This window comes from Kickxella alabastrina (assembly GCF_025024165.1).
Source record: "Kickxella alabastrina strain RSA 675 chromosome Unknown BX661scaffold_15, whole genome shotgun sequence".
Taxonomy (NCBI): domain Eukaryota; kingdom Fungi; phylum Kickxellomycota; class Kickxellomycetes; order Kickxellales; family Kickxellaceae; genus Kickxella; species Kickxella alabastrina.
The window spans coordinates 250068-265549 of NW_026251486.1; the positions used below are offsets into that span (position 1 = coordinate 250068).

General features: G+C 49.2%; 8 protein-coding genes across 8 annotated transcripts; 5 read left to right on the forward strand and 3 right to left on the reverse strand.

The window, feature by feature from the left end:
* Nucleotides 1-3393: 3393 nt before the first annotated feature.
* Nucleotides 3394-4590, forward strand: BX661DRAFT_144299 (uncharacterized protein; the record flags this gene model as incomplete). Its single annotated transcript, XM_051533038.1, has 1 exon — nucleotides 3394-4590. One exon carries the CDS (start codon nucleotides 3394-3396, stop codon nucleotides 4588-4590), a length of 1197 nt encoding a protein of 398 aa, XP_051390769.1.
* Nucleotides 4591-4718: 128 nt separating this feature from the next.
* BX661DRAFT_214219 (uncharacterized protein) lies at nucleotides 4719-5621 on the forward strand (the record flags this gene model as incomplete). Its single annotated transcript, XM_051538747.1, has 1 exon — nucleotides 4719-5621. The coding sequence occupies exon 1, from the start codon at nucleotides 4767-4769 to the stop codon at nucleotides 5619-5621; it is 855 nt and encodes a 284-aa protein (XP_051390770.1). The 5' UTR covers nucleotides 4719-4766.
* A 41-nt stretch (nucleotides 5622-5662) lies between these two features.
* Nucleotides 5663-6735, reverse strand: BX661DRAFT_184279 (ribosomal protein S5 domain 2-type protein). Its single transcript, XM_051536443.1, has one exon. It carries the CDS (start codon nucleotides 6701-6703, stop codon nucleotides 5702-5704), a length of 1002 nt encoding a protein of 333 aa, XP_051390771.1. The 5' UTR covers nucleotides 6704-6735; the 3' UTR covers nucleotides 5663-5701.
* A 470-nt stretch (nucleotides 6736-7205) lies between these two features.
* On the forward strand, nucleotides 7206-8240 carry BX661DRAFT_184280 (Isoprenylcysteine carboxyl methyltransferase family-domain-containing protein). The gene has a single exon (XM_051536444.1). It carries the CDS (start codon nucleotides 7346-7348, stop codon nucleotides 8201-8203), a length of 858 nt encoding a protein of 285 aa, XP_051390772.1. The 5' UTR covers nucleotides 7206-7345; the 3' UTR covers nucleotides 8204-8240.
* Nucleotides 8241-8242: 2 nt separating this feature from the next.
* Nucleotides 8243-12844, reverse strand: BX661DRAFT_184284 (Muskelin N-terminus-domain-containing protein). The gene is made up of 5 exons (XM_051536445.1): nucleotides 11908-12844; nucleotides 11535-11564; nucleotides 11365-11442; nucleotides 11172-11230; nucleotides 8243-10934 (listed from the first exon to the last, which is right to left on the reverse strand). The coding sequence occupies exons 1-5, from the start codon at nucleotides 12491-12493 to the stop codon at nucleotides 8325-8327; spliced, it is 3363 nt and encodes a 1120-aa protein (XP_051390773.1). The 5' UTR covers nucleotides 12494-12844; the 3' UTR covers nucleotides 8243-8324.
* Nucleotides 12603-13128, forward strand: BX661DRAFT_35738 (uncharacterized protein). The gene has a single exon (XM_051539102.1). The coding sequence runs from the start codon at nucleotides 12712-12714 to the stop codon at nucleotides 12994-12996; it is 285 nt and encodes a 94-aa protein (XP_051390774.1). The 5' UTR covers nucleotides 12603-12711; the 3' UTR covers nucleotides 12997-13128.
* On the forward strand, nucleotides 12834-13856 carry BX661DRAFT_184286 (uncharacterized protein). Its single transcript, XM_051536446.1, has 2 exons — nucleotides 12834-13340; nucleotides 13513-13856. Exons 1-2 carry the CDS (start codon nucleotides 13212-13214, stop codon nucleotides 13651-13653), a joined length of 270 nt encoding a protein of 89 aa, XP_051390775.1. The 5' UTR covers nucleotides 12834-13211; the 3' UTR covers nucleotides 13654-13856.
* Nucleotides 13848-15350, reverse strand: BX661DRAFT_184287 (aminotransferase class-5). Its single transcript, XM_051536447.1, has one exon. The coding sequence runs from the start codon at nucleotides 15222-15224 to the stop codon at nucleotides 13998-14000; it is 1227 nt and encodes a 408-aa protein (XP_051390776.1). The 5' UTR covers nucleotides 15225-15350; the 3' UTR covers nucleotides 13848-13997.
* Nucleotides 15351-15482: the final 132 nt, after the last annotated feature.

Consider the following 15482-nt stretch of genomic DNA (forward strand, 5'->3'; position numbering starts at 1 on the left):
CTGCTTCATTCGAATACAAAATTTTAAATGCAATTATAATGAGAGCGGAAAAAGCAATTCATTTTCGTGTGCATCACGCGTTATTCAGTTCTTTATTTTCGCGTGCGCGTTTTTTCGCACTATACGAGAAGAAAAGAAATAATGTAAAAAAGGAAAATGAATAAATATTTTCTGGTCGCCAAAAAGCAGAAATAGGAGGGCTATAAAAAGGGGGCGACCAGTTCCTGGCCATATCTTTCTCTCTGTTCTCTTTTCTTCTCCTCACACAGGTTGCCTCACTTTCCCTTTTATTTGATGATCGTCTCTCACTTCAACAACTGTGTCGTAAGGTAATGCACAAAGAACGTATGAAATGTACCAACCAACTATACAACCTTTGGCACCCCACATCATTGTCCCGGTATTAGACCTCGTGGCATTTGTGCTGTGTTGTCCAGTAGAACTGCTCGTTGTTCAGAAATCCGACGCGCCTGGCCCTTGCTGGGCTTAATAGAAAGTGTGTTATAATCTGCTTCCGGCCCCTGCTGAGTCAATGTGGAAGTGGGTGGTCCTCTGCTTCCGGCAACTTTGTGTTTGATGTGCGCCACTCAGCGCCTACTAGGGCTGCGCATTCGTCTCCTGTTTTGTGTTGTCTCTTTCTTGGCCGCTGTCATTGTTGTTGATCTGCTTCCTTTTATCACATATCAATGGTCCACTTTGGCAGCCCTGAGCAGCTTTGTGTGATGGTTTTCATCCGGAGCCAAGCCCCTTATTTTAAGTGGGGGTGGAAGCGAAGGAAGCACCCGGCCATGCGCGAGCACTCAGCCGGCTGGGGCTGCGAGTGGACCGGAGAGTGTTGCTTTTTGTGGAGATTGACGAAAGCGCCGCAAGTATCACGCGAGGCTGGTGTAGGGCAAGATTCCTGCGTTCTATATGCGGCGTCGTAATTGTTGCCTTGCAAGAGCAAGGCCGTACACAACATGCACAGCTCTATTGAGTTGTGGTTTGGTAAGCTGCTTGGCTAGGCTGAAAGCCTTTAGCTTCCCCTGGCGCCAGAATCAAAGCAGCAATTCAAGGTTGTGGGGGTGCTGGAAGATCTATAATTTTTTGGTTGTACATGTCATGTTAATAGCTGTGGGATTGACTGGAGTCCTTTTGTTGGGCTGGGCCACCCGAGAGCACTAGGGAGCTTGAGGATGCCTTCGGCGGCTGCTATACGATGATACGATATGCCTGCAATAAAATTGCAATAGTTACTTTTTAATAGGTACTCTATATTCCTCCGTCACTGGCCACCGGTGGCGGGGAAATGAATTGGCAATCACTTCTAACATCAACCGTGGAAAGCACACTCAATACTCCTCTTTTGAAACTCGGGTGTGGTTGCCCAAATAATTTTAAAAATGTATTGCTGGCCTTGTTAATTTTGCTCCAACGTTGAAAATGATTTATATAAAAATATAAAATGCAAGGTTTTATTTATGAAACGCAAACATTATAAGTGTGTATTTACGTCTTCTGCCAAGGACAACTAAAATTGATGGTTCTACTTGTCTAGTCACATTGAGAATGTCAATCCCAAAGGTATGGCCGGTACTAGCACCAGCATTATCTATGAAACACCGCCTGGTTAACAGCTGGCGCACAAACTAATTGACTCCTATTTTTTGTAACGGTCGCTCTAAACAAACCAATGTGCTTCAGTAATACCATCACTTTCTATTATTATTGTTTTTGTTGGCCAAAACAAAATATGTGAACTGTGCGTGCTGCGAATATGAACTATGACGAATTTAGATGCCATTTGCTTAAATCACCCATGTACGACAATACAAAATAGCCAGTCTGGCTCGCTTACAAAAGTATTGCCTGAACCGAGTCGTTTTAATGTTGTCTCATGATTGGTATGGAAAAGCAAATAGAAATTTCCGAGAACAGAGCAAAAAGCGTGAGAAAATGCAGATTGAAGGCACAGGAGCCACTAGCGCACCGCTAAAATTCGCGTAGGAATTGTCGATCGAATAAAAAGGAGAACTACACTGTGAGTTTGAAAAATAAATTTTGTGCTAAGAAAATTTTACCAACGTGCCCTCAAAGCGTATAAACACGCGAAGGTAGAACACAAATATTTTTAATTGTTCTTTACGCCTCCGATACATTTTTATTCAATAGAAAATACAATATTTTTTTTTACCTTCTCACAAAAATATGACTGCAGATAATCGAGATGCAAAAGAAAACCGATTGTCGCTGGGTGGCTTGGGTAATTTTACCGAAGAGGCGCTAGAAACGGATGCAGATACGCTGCATATGCGCGGGTCGAGGCAGCGACAGCGCCGCCAACCTGGCGATGAAAACACAGATCGACGCTATTCAAATGATCTTGGGTCGGAGTATAGTTACAACGATAAGCAAAATCAACAGAACAACATGACTACTTTAGAGGCAATCTCAGAGCATGGGCCGCTGGAGCGCGATCTGACCAAATTGGCCGCTGGTCTCCAGAATATTCAACAAACACCTGCTTTGGCAACAACTACGACTAAACCGCAGCGGCCTCTTCAGATTCATCTGGATATTGCTGCGGTTGAGCATAGCATAGAGACTGGTACTCCGAGCAGCGCTGCGCCCGAGCGACATGGCCTACTCTCACATTATCTACAACTCGCAGACATTGATAAACAGCGTGAGCGGCTTGAGAAAAAGCAAAAAAAAAAGTACCCCGCACAGCAGGCTGCAGGAAACGAAAAGGCCATACGAGACACAGAGCCTGACAGCCATGAGACACCCAACAGGGGCCACAGGGTCGCTCAAATTCGCAATCGGTTTATAAGGTCAAAAATCCTGCGTTACCGTAGAAACAACTCCAGTGCCAGAAGCAGGAGCTCAATCGATTTGTCAGGCTCGGAGCAGCCTCGAGCAGAATCAGACCCGCTGGCCTGTCAGCCGCATTCGACCCCCGGAGCTGTTTCTTTTGAGGGCCCGCAGACAAGAAGCGAAGCAATTGCTGGTTTTGTGGGGGCTCATGCATACCCCTCAACAGACGATAATATTACAAGTTCGCCACAGAGACCCAGCACCGTTCTGGCCAGAGCAACAAATTCGAATACGTTCGTAGGCATGGACCTGACCCAGTTTCTGCCCTATGCATTATCGGCGCCCGGACTTCAGTCTATGGTTGGGTCACCATTGGCATCACAGGCGCCCAGCATCAACGATCTCACTGGTTGGTTCAAACAAAGGGAAAGCCTTCTCGACATGTCAGCTGCAACAGCAGCTACAGCGGCCACACCGGCTAGTGAGTTTATGCCAACAGAAGAGGATGCGCTGAACGATAAACACTCGAGGCTTTTGGATGGAATACACCGACTTTTGCTTCACCAGAGGTTCATCTGCCTTTTAGCCCAATCGATGATGCAGTATGGCGCACCGCTCCACCACCTTGAAGATAATCTGTCACGCATGGCCCACCGACTCCAGATCTCGGCAACTTTTACGACCATGCCCGGGCTTGTGCTTATTTCGATTGAAGACACGTCAACATTCACATCCGATACCAAGATCATCCGCTGCCCCAACGGCTATGACATGCACCGACTAGAGCTAACAGATCGGGTGTTCCGCAAAGTCGGTAAAAACGAGATGGACGTTGGCGAGGGAACCCGCCAGCTCACCAAGATCATGAACGCGCCGCCGCTGTTTGCCTGGTACTGGCAGCTCCTTGTTTGGGGCATCTCCTCGTGGTCAGTGTGTCTTTTGGCATTTAGTGGGTCATGGGTCGACTCGCTGGCCGCGTTTATTCTGGGGCTGGGCGCTGGCTGCCTCAATCTGCTGGCCAGCCGCCTCAAGGGCTTCACAAACTTGTTTGAAGTGATGGTCAGCATCATGTGCGGCTTCTTTGCCACAGTTTTTCAACGGTGGATTTGCTTTGGCGCGGTGACGCTATCAGCAACAGTTGTGCTTTTGCCCGGCCTTCTTCTGACAACAGGTATCATTGAGCTAGCCTCGCGCAACATGAATGCGGGAACCACTCGCGTGGCGTACGCGCTGATGATTGCCTTTGTCATCGCTTTCGGCATCCGCCTTGGCAACGACATCTTTGTCGAGATTTTTTCGAGACCTAATCGCGTGCCCGATATGAATACAGCCGTGTGCTCGCCCGTGTCGCAGTGGTGGTGGTGGCTGACATTCCCCATTGCCATATCCACCATCTGCATGCTCATAAACGTTCACCCGCGGCAGTGGCACGCGTGCATCATCGTTGCTGGCACTATGTTTGCGGTTTTCTGGACACTTGTCATTCACCTAAATCTCCAGATCATCGGACCTGTTGTATCTGCATTTGTATTGGGGCTGGCAGCCAACATTTGGAGCAAGATATTCAAGCACAACGCCTACGCAATCATGCTGCCCGGAATGATGATTTTAGTCCCTGGTAGTGTTGGTGTCCGCGGCATTATGTCGATGTTTAGCGGGACGACAACTGGGGCCAGCACACAGCTGGCGGTTCAGATGGCTCAGACGTCGCTGAGCATCATGGTTGGCCTGTTTGCAAGCAGTTTTGTAGTATATCCCCGCGGCAAAAAGCAGTCCGCGTTACTCACAGTCTGACCATTTGAGATCCGTGTGGCCAAAAGTAGACAACAGCCACTTGCCATAATCGCCTTCCATAGCAATGTAGATTTGACAAGATATTAATAATGATGTTTTTTTGCTGCGCATTTTCTTCTACGCTGGGTTTAACATTTTATGCAACGTCTCATCTCTCTTCAAATCAGAGCAAATTAATGCCAAACTATCAGGTCGTGCGCTGTGCCAGCGATTGCTGCGCAAAATTCCAAAGTCAGCAAGAAAAGAAATCGGGGAAATGGGCGTGCGTGGTATGTGGGCTGAAGCAGAGTCGCAAGCAAGTGTTCTTCGAATCGACGGCGCCCAAGGACTGCCGTGCCGCTGTCATGGAATTCAACATGAATCGGGGTGTTGCGCAGGAAACCAAGAATTATGCCATGTCTATTGCACTCACCCAGTTACAGCAGCAGCAGCAAGCCATTGCGCGATCACCCTCAGACAGCACAACCAGATCACCACACACACAGAAACCAGTTGACAGGGGCATAGGTTCATCAGTGTCCAAATGGGCCGATTACATCGACAGCGACAGCAGCGATCTCGAGGATAATGATTATAGTGGTAATAGGAGCAATGGCCAGGACCCTCAGCGCGGAGTTGACAAGGGGAATCGTATTGTCGTTGGGCGAGTCCAGCAAGATCGGGATGCGACTGAAAACTTACTAAGCAAAACTCGCAAGCCAAGCATCCTACCTACCTCCAAGGCTGCCCAGTCTGTATCTAAACCAAAATCCATATCAGAAGGGTCGGGGCGGTACGCACCATACAACAAGGCACCGCGCGCTATTCCATCTGCAAAGTCAGTGCAGGTCGGCGCACCAGCACTCATCCAGGATCTGTCAGTGCTGTCCCAAAAGAACACAAATGCAAGCACCATTCAAATTCAAAATGCACCAACCGCTGTCAACAGTACAGTGGTTGCGGCAGCGCAGCCAAAGGAGCCACATAATGCAAGAGAGTCAAAGTGGAGCGAATTTGACAGCGGTTCTGATTCGGACAGCGACGAAAACTAAACTAAATGATTAATATTTGAGCAAAATTTGCAAATACAATTAGGTTGGCAAAACGAGTTTAAATATATAAATTGCTCAAGCTACCTGCTATTACTGGCGCGCTGTTTGGATTGCGTAGCGGGGGTCTTAGGTTGGTTGGAAATAAAGCCGCCTGTTTCTAGTGCCTGTCGGGCCGCATTATTAATAAGCTTGAACCGGTCAGGTCCTAAATGCGTTCCACCGTACCACCGAGTGACCACAACCATCACGTTGACAACCTCCAAAAGTTGCAGCAAGTGTCCCAGCCGCTTTCCAGCCGCCGTCTCCCCGTCATCATCGTTATCCTGACTAATAGAGCCATTTTCCAGCTGAATTCTGTAAGCTAGGATGTTGTGTGTGGCCTGGGCAATTTTTCTATCCTGCAAAAGCGCATCATGCACATTTTGCACATCTTCGGCGCTCTTCACCCGCGCAACGTGCGCAACAAAAACGCTCTTTTTCATCTCCAGCGCAGCCCCCGTGTAGATTTCTGGAACACTAGATCCACTAATAACAACGTGAGAACTGGCCACCAGTGGTTTGCTAAAATCAATGCCGTTTACTGCCTGGGCATCTGGTGTGCCAGTATTGCTTGTGGATTTGGGCTCCGCCTCTTTGGGCAATGCTATGGGGTCCAAGGGTTGTGGCCAGTGCTCGGACAAATAGCCGTCCAGCCATGCCACCCAGCTAAATACCACCACGTCACGGCACATGTCTTCGTCCCACATCCGGTGTAGCTCCTGCTCTATATTGCTGTGTATACTGGCACTGAGTGCGAGCTGTCTCATGGGATATATATAGCCGGGCGTTTGCTCGCCGTGCTTGGCCCTCAGGTCGATTGCACCGATCCATTCAAATATCGGCGGATCGTCACTCGGGTACGTTGCCGGTAAGTGGAAGCGAATATCTGCCTGGGCCTCGATACAGTCCAGTGGTACGTGCAACAAATAAGAGCTGTGTCCAGCCGTTTGGTCTAGCTCTACCGATGAGTCGCCGAATATGGCCTGCAGAGCCATGATCTCGTCTTGCTGGCGCTGTCTGTTGTCATCGCTGCTAAATTCCATGTTGTCCGTATATTAATTAATTGTGTTTAAATAATACCTAAATGATGGTCTGCACGCTGTTCTGGCGACGCATGCCCCCCGAGAACCGCCGCCAGATGCATCGATATTATAATTAAGGGTGCCAATCACGCGTGTTTGACCTGCATCATCGAATCATCATAACAAATCTCCAACCAGCTGGGTAGCTTTAGAGATTGTGTTTACACACCTTTACATTTAGTTAAAAGGTAAGTGGGTTGACAGTGCATTGGCATCTTTCGCCAGAGGTAGAAAATTAAGTCCAAGTCTAAATCCAAGTCTAAGATCACACCCAAGCCCAAGCCCGCGTCCAAGCGCAAAGCCAAGGAGGCGTCCTTTTTCGTACTCTTATTTTTTACTGATATATCTTTTAGACCATGGTCTGATGAGGATACGCAAAATTTTTTTTTTAATTTTTTTGGCCGATAAAATCAAACTCAAAAACCCTGTAAAACAAAAAATACAAAACCTTATTTGTTTTCATGTTTTCACAACTCAAATGTTTTTGAATTTTGTTGCCTGTTGAATTCGGACATTTAACATTGGAAGTAAACCATTTTTCTCCTTCCTATTCAACATTTAATTTTCCAAAAAATAACAGCAGCGATATTCCAGGCCCCCAGAATGTCAGCAAACACAAAAGACAAGGCAGAATTCGCGTCACAACTCGGACTATCGCGAAATCGGCCAGCATGCGCAGAAAAGTGGTGGACACCAGTAGTGTCCATGGAGTACGAGACACACTCAGGACACAACATAGCGCTGACAGCGTGCGGACTAGGAATAGTCCTTGGATGTGGGCTGACCATTGCCTTGAACAACGGCTGGACATATATAGGGATATTCGGCATATACAGTATGCTGGTTCCGCTGTACCATGTTCTTGAGTACATGTGTGTGGCCCTGTACAATCCCAGTCGCGTGGAGCTGGAATCGTTCATGTTTTCTCCCGACGGAGAGGGTTTGTATCCTGTGGCACTGGCAGTGTCGCTGGCGGAATATGTGATTGAATGCTGGCTATTTGCAGGCGGCGGCAAGACACCCGGTGTGATCCCGGCTATTGGCCTGGTATTTGCGGTGGCTGGGCAGCTCATTCGGACACTGGCAATGATAACGGCCAAGACCAGCTTCAACCATTACATCGCTAACCGCCGGGAGCAAGACCACACGCTCATAACTCACGGCATATACAAGTACGAGCGGCATCCGTCATATGTGGGCTTCTTCATGTGGGCTGTCGGCCTGCAGCTGATGCTCAAGAACCCACTGTCAACTATTTTGTTTGCTGGTGCACTGAGTTACTTTTTCTGCAAGCGCGTGGCGTATGAAGAGCGCACATTGAGGTTTTTGTTTGGCGAGAAATACACCCTGTACATGGAGCAGACTTCAACATTAATTCCGATTCTCCAGGTGTTTGCCAAGCCGAAAACCATATCTGCACGCGCTTCTTCAAGCAAAGCTAGCGCCAGTACAAAAAAGTGAGCCGCGCTGTTCGCCGCATCGATATATGTCTGGTTGTATCTTTTTTGCCTTTTTGTAATATTAATTTAAAGGATAAGATAAAAAAGATGAAAAATTAAATTAGAAAGCCCAATTGTTCTGTCTAGTTGAGCATGACTGCAACTGCTTCATCCAGGTGAGATGGCGGCTGCTGCTGGCGCTCAGAAAAGTACGCAAGCAACGCTTCGAAAACGTCACCCCGCGCCTTGCGCAGCGCTTCAGGAGACGATCGTGAGTACTCATTCGCGGTTATCTGGAAAAGCGCGATGCTGAGCGCGTGGAATGACTGACACTCGGCGGGGTCATTGTGGTTGACCAGCGGTGCCACAAAGCGCTGCAAGTACTCTAGAGCAAGAGTAGTGTTATTTGTGAAAGCAGTACATGGCGCAACCGAGGAAGGCTCAGGTGCTAACCGCGGAACCTTGGACGACGAGGGTCCCGAGGTAGATGCTGTCATCATGGCGTCTGTCACTGCCATCCTTTGTCGCTGGCTCTGGTGCTCCATGGACTCATCAGTATCTGCGTTCAGTGAAGGCGCTCGCTTGGAGTGCGAGCTGGTGGGGTTCGAGCCGCCCAGCAACAGTGTGTTGGGACTCGGAATTGCCGATGCCTTGTACTCGGCCAAAGGTCCAGCCGCGCAACTCTCTTGATTGAGCACGTCACAGTCCAAGCCAGCACACAAGTCCAAAAACTGCCGCTGGCGAACAAGGTACAGGGCGCGGCGCAAAATGTCCTGCGAGCTGGGCCTGGTAAATTTGAGTTCCCAGGTGTCGTTGAAGCGTGCGGATTTGTCGCTAGGCCGGTTGGGATTTCCACCAAACATAAAGTGCGTGCGATTGGCCCGGTCGTATACCCAGTCCTGGGCAAAGCGCGCCAAAGGAAACGGTGGCATGACACTGCCGCGGCCGGCATGGTTGGCAAACGGGCTTTCGCCGCTACCGCCGTGGTCATTCATCGAGGTGACAAAGGCCGCTGCCGTTTGCGCAGAGTTGTACACCTCTGTCCAGGTCTCCGTGGGAATGTGGTAACAGAACACGACCATCAGGATGTGGTCGGCAGGCATCTGGAACCCCTGATGCTGGCCGTCAGGGTCCTCCGAGTATCTGGCCGCCGCACGGTAACTGCCTCCCGTTGCGCCGCAACTGTTTGGTCCGGAGGCCAAAGAGTTGTGGGTGCTGCTTCGAGCGGGCTCGCGCCGGGCGCCCGCATCAACCAAGCTAGAGCACGGGTGGAACCCGGCTCCAGCCGCCTGCATCTGCGCTGCGCTGGCGTACGAGGGCCGTGTACCGCTGGGATCATAGTGGCTGGACTTGGAGCTGCGGGCATTGTGCATCAACATCAGGTTCTGCATCGACGGGGTGGATGCCATGGAACTAGAGTCGCTCTGCGCCGAGGCCAGAACATATAGCTCTTGGCGCTCGGTGTCCAATGAGGTTCTGATTGTGCGCCCGTCCTGAAGAAGATGCACATGATGCGGGTGATGCGAGTTATTGTCTGGAGGCGGCATTGGCGCCTGAGCCTGGGCCACCGAATAGGCCGGGTTGAGCCGCTGCTGGTCGGAAAGATACTGCTGCTGCGTCATCAATTGGCTTGTGGGGTTGGACGCCGCGAGGTCTGCCATCTTCTCATAGAACGTGTTGGTGGCAATATCGTATATAATGAGGTCGCTGGGAATAGACACGTTGCGTTTGCTCGAAAGAATGTACAGCCGCTGGAGACTCGGGTCAATAATCATCGAGTGGAAATACCGCCCGCGCACGTGCTGTTCCTGCTCGAGCATGTGGAAGTCGGGCTTGAGCCTAGTCCAATTATGTTTGCGCAGGTCGTAGCGGTACAAGCCGCTGTAGACAATGGTCGAGTCGTTGGCGTCTGGGAGAACTACCTTGCCGCCATATACGTAGATGCAGCAAAAGTGCGGGTCAAATGCCATCTGCGTGTTGAACAGGAGCCGGGGCCCGTCGTGGACCTCGGTGTTCTCGGACAACACAATCCACTCGTCGCTGACGGTGTCGTAGCAAAACAAATCGTTTTCTAGACCTGTGTTCCCACGGTACTCATGATCGACATACTTGCCCATGATGTAGATGCACTTTTGCACGCTGTCAAAACACATTGCGTGGCAGGACCGTGGCCCCGGCCCACCCTCGTCGCGTGTGTTTTCACTGATACACGTCCAGTGACCAGTATCCATTTTGAGCATCCACAGGTCGCCCAGGTTGTTGGCTCCGTCCCACCCGCCATACAGATACGCATAGCGGCTCTCCTCGTCAACACACATCTGGTGGCCTCCGCGAGGCGGCGGAACAACGTAGGAGCCCAGATCCGCCGGCTGCCATGCTGCGGCGTACGGGATCCTGGATGTGCAGGATGCAAACATTCCTTCGCGCTCGGCCTGGCAAAGCAGCTCTTCGGCTTTGCTGTAGTTGCAGTTATCCACTAGCGCGTGGTATATTTTCGTCAGAACAGGCGCCTCCAAGCTCGCAACGGCTTGCTGCTCGAGGGCGCTAAATGCGCTCGTGTAGTTGTGATCGCGGAAAAACTTTAGGCATGAACGAATGACCTCTTGCTCTCTGGACCGGTTGAAATCGGATATAAGGCCTTGTATGATCTGTGGGTCCATCGTGCCGCGAAGCTCGACGTGCCAGATGCTAAAGTTGAACTTTTGGTCGTGAGCCAACAGCGGCTGGATCCTGATGTATTGGCATGGGATGTACTATAGTGAAAATATGAGTAATTGCAGTTGGAATGCAGTAGCAGTAAAAAAAGAGAAAGTGGTGAGAAATATATATATTTACTTGCGTGTACCCAGTTTGAAGAGCAAAATCTCAAGTAAAATGAGAAATACGAAATGTGAAATGCAGAAAAATCTAGTTACTGCTTTGTTCATTCCATCCAGGGTACAAAAAATAGATGGCAAATATCGCAACGATAATATACGCTGATAGCTTACATAACCGTTGAGTTTCTGCTTGAGGGATATCATTTCTGGCTCGCTGTCATTCCGCAGGCCTACAAAACAAGTGGTAGCATCGAGAAGAAAATGGCGAACATAGTCGCAAGTTATCCACCCGGCGATTAGTAACAGAAATAAAAAGGATATGAGAAGGAAATACCATTTTGTTGCTTGGAAGGCAAATGCTTACCACTGTAAAGAAGCTCGATCATGTTGTCTTGCGACATGCCGCCAAAGACCTTGAACTCCTTGAGGTTGCAAACGTGGGCTACAAGTAAACAATGGAGGAAAATTAATTTTAAAAATACGAGCGCCTTTAAATATCATTTGCCACATCGGTCAATTCAAACTGCGACTTACTCTTATAAAACTTGCCAAACTTGATGGACCCTACATGAAATCGAAAGTGAATATGGAAGTACAAAATAGCTTATGCATTTAGTTTATAAAATATATAGATATTATCAAATCAATCGCAATAGCAAACAGCAAAGGCGCAATGTATGGCACAATCAAGTCAATCAGTCGTCGTGGTACGAGAAGAAAACTCAGCAGATCGAGATGTTATGCAACATGTGTTCACTGGGCATGACAAGATGCAAGTGCATCGCTGCGTAGAAACCATATTCCGTTGACTCTTTGGCGTATAGGGCGGAAACATATAAAAAATGGGTCAGCAAAAAACATCAATGTAGAGTTTATACGCCCTCTCGGCAAGCATGTCGGTACTTACGAACTAGAGCTGGGCGTTCCAAGCGCAAAGTAATATATTGACGATGGTTGTTAAGGCTGGTTGACCAGCGCGAGGCCTGGTCGTGGGGCCGATCGACAAGAATGTTTTTAGGCAAAAAGTTGGCAGAGTGACTAGACCAACTCTGAATCTCATATGGCAGCAGGTCATACTCGATGCGCAGCTCCTGAGCCTCGTCGATATCCATGGAATTACCCGCATCCGCTGCCAAGATGTGGTCCTGGCATTCAGAAGACCCGGCGGTGGCGTCACCATAGGCCTTGTTGCCCTCAGCAAACGAGCATTCGCTGTCGACTATCGGCGATAAGGCTGGAAAGTGCGTCTTTGGCTGCGACGCAGACAAGATCCAGGATGGCAGCCCTGATTCCGAGGTGGGCAGCGCAAAGTGCGTTCTCTTTCTGTCGTCTGGGCTGGCTCCAAGCGATGGCGTAATAATGCGGTAGTTGGCGTTGGTCATAAAGGGGGCGGCAGAGCTATGCGTGGCACCACGCTCACGGTTACAATCGACTGCGCTCATTACAGCCTGAGACACAGTGCTGTTCGAGGCAGCGCTGTTGCCCGCAGTCATTTCGAAATTCAAGCGAATGCGTGGTAAAGTGTTTTTTAGGCCTTGAAAACACTTGCGGTCAAATGATTAAAAAGATAAAAATAGAGCAAAGGGGCAATAAAAAATGGGCCCACAGAGAGACAAAAGAGAGCTAGGCAAAAAATAATGTGCTTGGGTGTGAAGTAATGGAAAGAGATGGTTGTCGTAGTTCTTGTTGGCGTAAAAGAGTGTGGAAATAGATGAAGCAGTTGAGCGTGTGCAGAGTAGAGCAGAGAAGAAAAGAAAGGACTGTTTTGCAGTCGACCGCCGAGAGTTTAACTTGGGTTTTCTGTTCATTTTTCTTATTTTTTCCAACGTCAAACAGCATTCTCCTCCCCATCTCCTCTCTGCTACTTGCTTTGCCCGCAGTTCAGTTTTCTTTTTTATTATTAAATTTTCCCCCAATAAACGCCCGCGAAAATGCCATAACGCCTGTGATCGGCCAATCTCGTAATGGTCATCGTCATTCTTTGCAGCGCGGCTAACAGCTTGCGCGTACAGAGGTTAAAAAATAGAACAAGGAATTAAGCACTTGTCGAATCTATCAAACTCATTATTTGTTCCCCTTTTTCTCCCCACTATTCCTTTCTCTTTTTTACTTTCAGTTTCCTACATTTTTTGATCTCGGGGGGAGCATTCTCTGTGGACATCATTACATTTACCAAAGAGCGAATAAGACAGCAAGGCTGCAAACAAACAAATGTCGACTCGTGTTCAAAAAGTGATGGTCAACCCCATCAACGTCATTTTCAAGTACCTCCAGACAAAGACGCGAGTTCAGGTCTGGCTGTACGAGCAGACCAGTTTGAGACTCGAGGGCCAAATCCTAGTAAGCAACAAAATAAAAAGGGGCAGGAATATGCAAGCACAACGAGAGGATATTTTTTGGCGGGCCCTGATACGACTACAAAGGAAAAGGCAACAAATGCTTCTAGCACAGACACTTTTATTTACTAACCTTACGCACGCATCACTTAAGCATCTGTTTTGCCACATTGTAGGGTTTCGACGAGTTTATGAATGTCGTTCTTGGCGATGCGCAGGAGGTGCATGTCAAAAAGAACACCAGAAAACCGCTTGGCCGGATCATGCTCAAGGGGGACAACATTACGCTCATCAGTGAGGCGCCCAGCCAGAACTAGAAGCGGGCAGGCGCGAAACAGATATAGTGTGACATCAATTATTGCGATGTCACGTGACAATTGCAATTGGGAATTTGCGATTGTTTAAAATTGTGATTGTTACGATCGCGATTTCTATTTTCACGGGCGATAGTTTCGAATAGATAAGCGGAGCTCTTTAAGCTCCCTTATAGTGGATTTTTAATAAAAATTAGTTAGTACGAATAAGTTTTATTACATATAGCCCAGCTAGAGAACGCAGTTTTAAGGCAGAAAAGTGCCATATTCAGTGTCAATTATAAATATACTAAAACTCTAAATAAAGTACATTGTGCAAAAAAGTTATACATCTTGTTCTTTGGAGCTTACTGGACGTTCTTCTCATAAAACTCCTTCATGAAAATGACAAAGGTCTTGACGCCCTCGATAGGCATCGCATTGTACAGCGAAATACGGATGCCACCGAGACTGCGGTGGCCCTTGAGCTGAACCATGTTGCGCTCGGCAGCCTCGGAAATAAATTGGGCCTCGAGCTCGCGCGTCGGCAGGGTGAACACGAGGTTCATCGCACTGCGGAACTTCTTGTCGACAAGGCCGTGGAAGAACTCCGGGTGGGCGTCGATCATGTCGTAGACCAGGCCCGAGCGCGTCTCGCGGAGCTTCTCGAGCGCCTCAAGGCCCAGGTTCTCGGCCCACTTGAACACCAGCCCGCAGACATAGATCGTAAACGTCGGCGGCGTGTGCGGCATCGATTCGGCGCCGTCATAATAGCACCAGTCGAGGATCGAGGGAATGTTGCGCGTGATCCCGGGATCGGCCTCGTCACGCTCAAGCAGATCCTTGCGCACAATGACAATGGACACACCAGCGGGGCCCATGTTCTTCTGCGCACCGGCGACAATGGCGCCGAAGCGGCTAATGTCAATTGGCCGCGAAAGCATGTTTGAAGACATGTCGCAGATGACAGGCACCGAAGGATCGACGGCGTCAACCACGTAGTTGGCCGGGGTCTCGACGCCGTGGACCGTCTCGTTCTCACAGTAGTACAGGAACGCGGTCTCCTCAGGCTTTCCCAGATTCCACTCTGACACAGGCGGCAAGCTGTTGTAAGTAACCTCGCCAGTGGCCGCCGACTTGACACCGTCAAGCACAACGTTGGTAATGCCACCAAGCCGCTTGGTCTCCTTCAGACCGCTCTTGGACCATCCGCCAGTGACAATATAGTCGCAAGCCAGCTGTCTGCCCAGTTTGCGCTGCTTTTCGCGCACAGACTTGCATGCCATTAGGTTCAGATAAGCGGCGGCAAATTCGCCGGTGCCGCCGCCCTGCAGAAAAAGAATCGAGTAGTTGTCGGGTACCTTGAGCACGCGGCGCAGGGTGGCCTCGGCATCGCTGATGATGTTTCCGTAGACCTTTGAGCGATGGGACATCTCGAGCACGGACATGCCCTCGCCCTTGTAGTTCAGCAGGTCACGCTGGACCTCCTCGAGAACGGAGAGCGGGAGGACTGACGGCCCGGCAGAAAAGTTCCACACGCGGTCGTGAGAGATCTCAGACGAAGGGATGGAGGCGGTGGCAGAGTTGAGGGACATGATTGAGAAAGGGATAGAAAAATATTAGTGAGTGTTTTTGTATTAAATCACAAATAATAAAAATAATAAAGATAAGGAGAGCAGAGAAGAGAAAAGCAGAAAGACCAAAAAAATGGAAAATGACAGGGAACATAAATATTACAATCATCCTCTCGCTTCAAACTGTACTTGCAAGTCCTAACTTGTTTCTGAACATGCTCCCGTTCCCATAGAGCCTGCGGCTCTTAGCGCCCAATCGGACATCTGGTATAATGTGCG

Excerpts from the sequence above, each read along its gene's own strand:
- BX661DRAFT_184279 (XM_051536443.1), bottom strand. The coding sequence starts at position 6,703 with ATGGAATTTAGCAGCGATGACAACAGACAGCGCCAGCAAGACGAGATC.
- BX661DRAFT_184280 (XM_051536444.1), top strand. The coding sequence starts at position 7,346 with ATGTCAGCAAACACAAAAGACAAGGCAGAATTCGCGTCACAACTCGGA.
- BX661DRAFT_184284 (XM_051536445.1), bottom strand. The coding sequence starts at position 12,493 with ATGACTGCGGGCAACAGCGCTGCCTCGAACAGCACTGTGTCTCAGGCT. Across the intron at positions 11,443-11,534 it reads GTTTGGCAAGTTTTATAAGA|CCCACGTTTGCAACCTCAAG; the intron begins GTAAGTCGCAGT and ends GTTTACTTGTAG. Across the intron at positions 10,935-11,171 it reads AGCAGAAACTCAACGGTTAT|TACATCCCATGCCAATACAT; the intron begins GTAAGCTATCAG and ends TTTTCACTATAG.
- BX661DRAFT_35738 (XM_051539102.1), top strand. The coding sequence starts at position 12,712 with ATGAAGCAGTTGAGCGTGTGCAGAGTAGAGCAGAGAAGAAAAGAAAGG.
- BX661DRAFT_184286 (XM_051536446.1), top strand. The coding sequence starts at position 13,212 with ATGTCGACTCGTGTTCAAAAAGTGATGGTCAACCCCATCAACGTCATT. Across the intron at positions 13,341-13,512 it reads GACTCGAGGGCCAAATCCTA|GGTTTCGACGAGTTTATGAA; the intron begins GTAAGCAACAAA and ends GCCACATTGTAG.
- BX661DRAFT_184287 (XM_051536447.1), bottom strand. The coding sequence starts at position 15,224 with ATGTCCCTCAACTCTGCCACCGCCTCCATCCCTTCGTCTGAGATCTCT.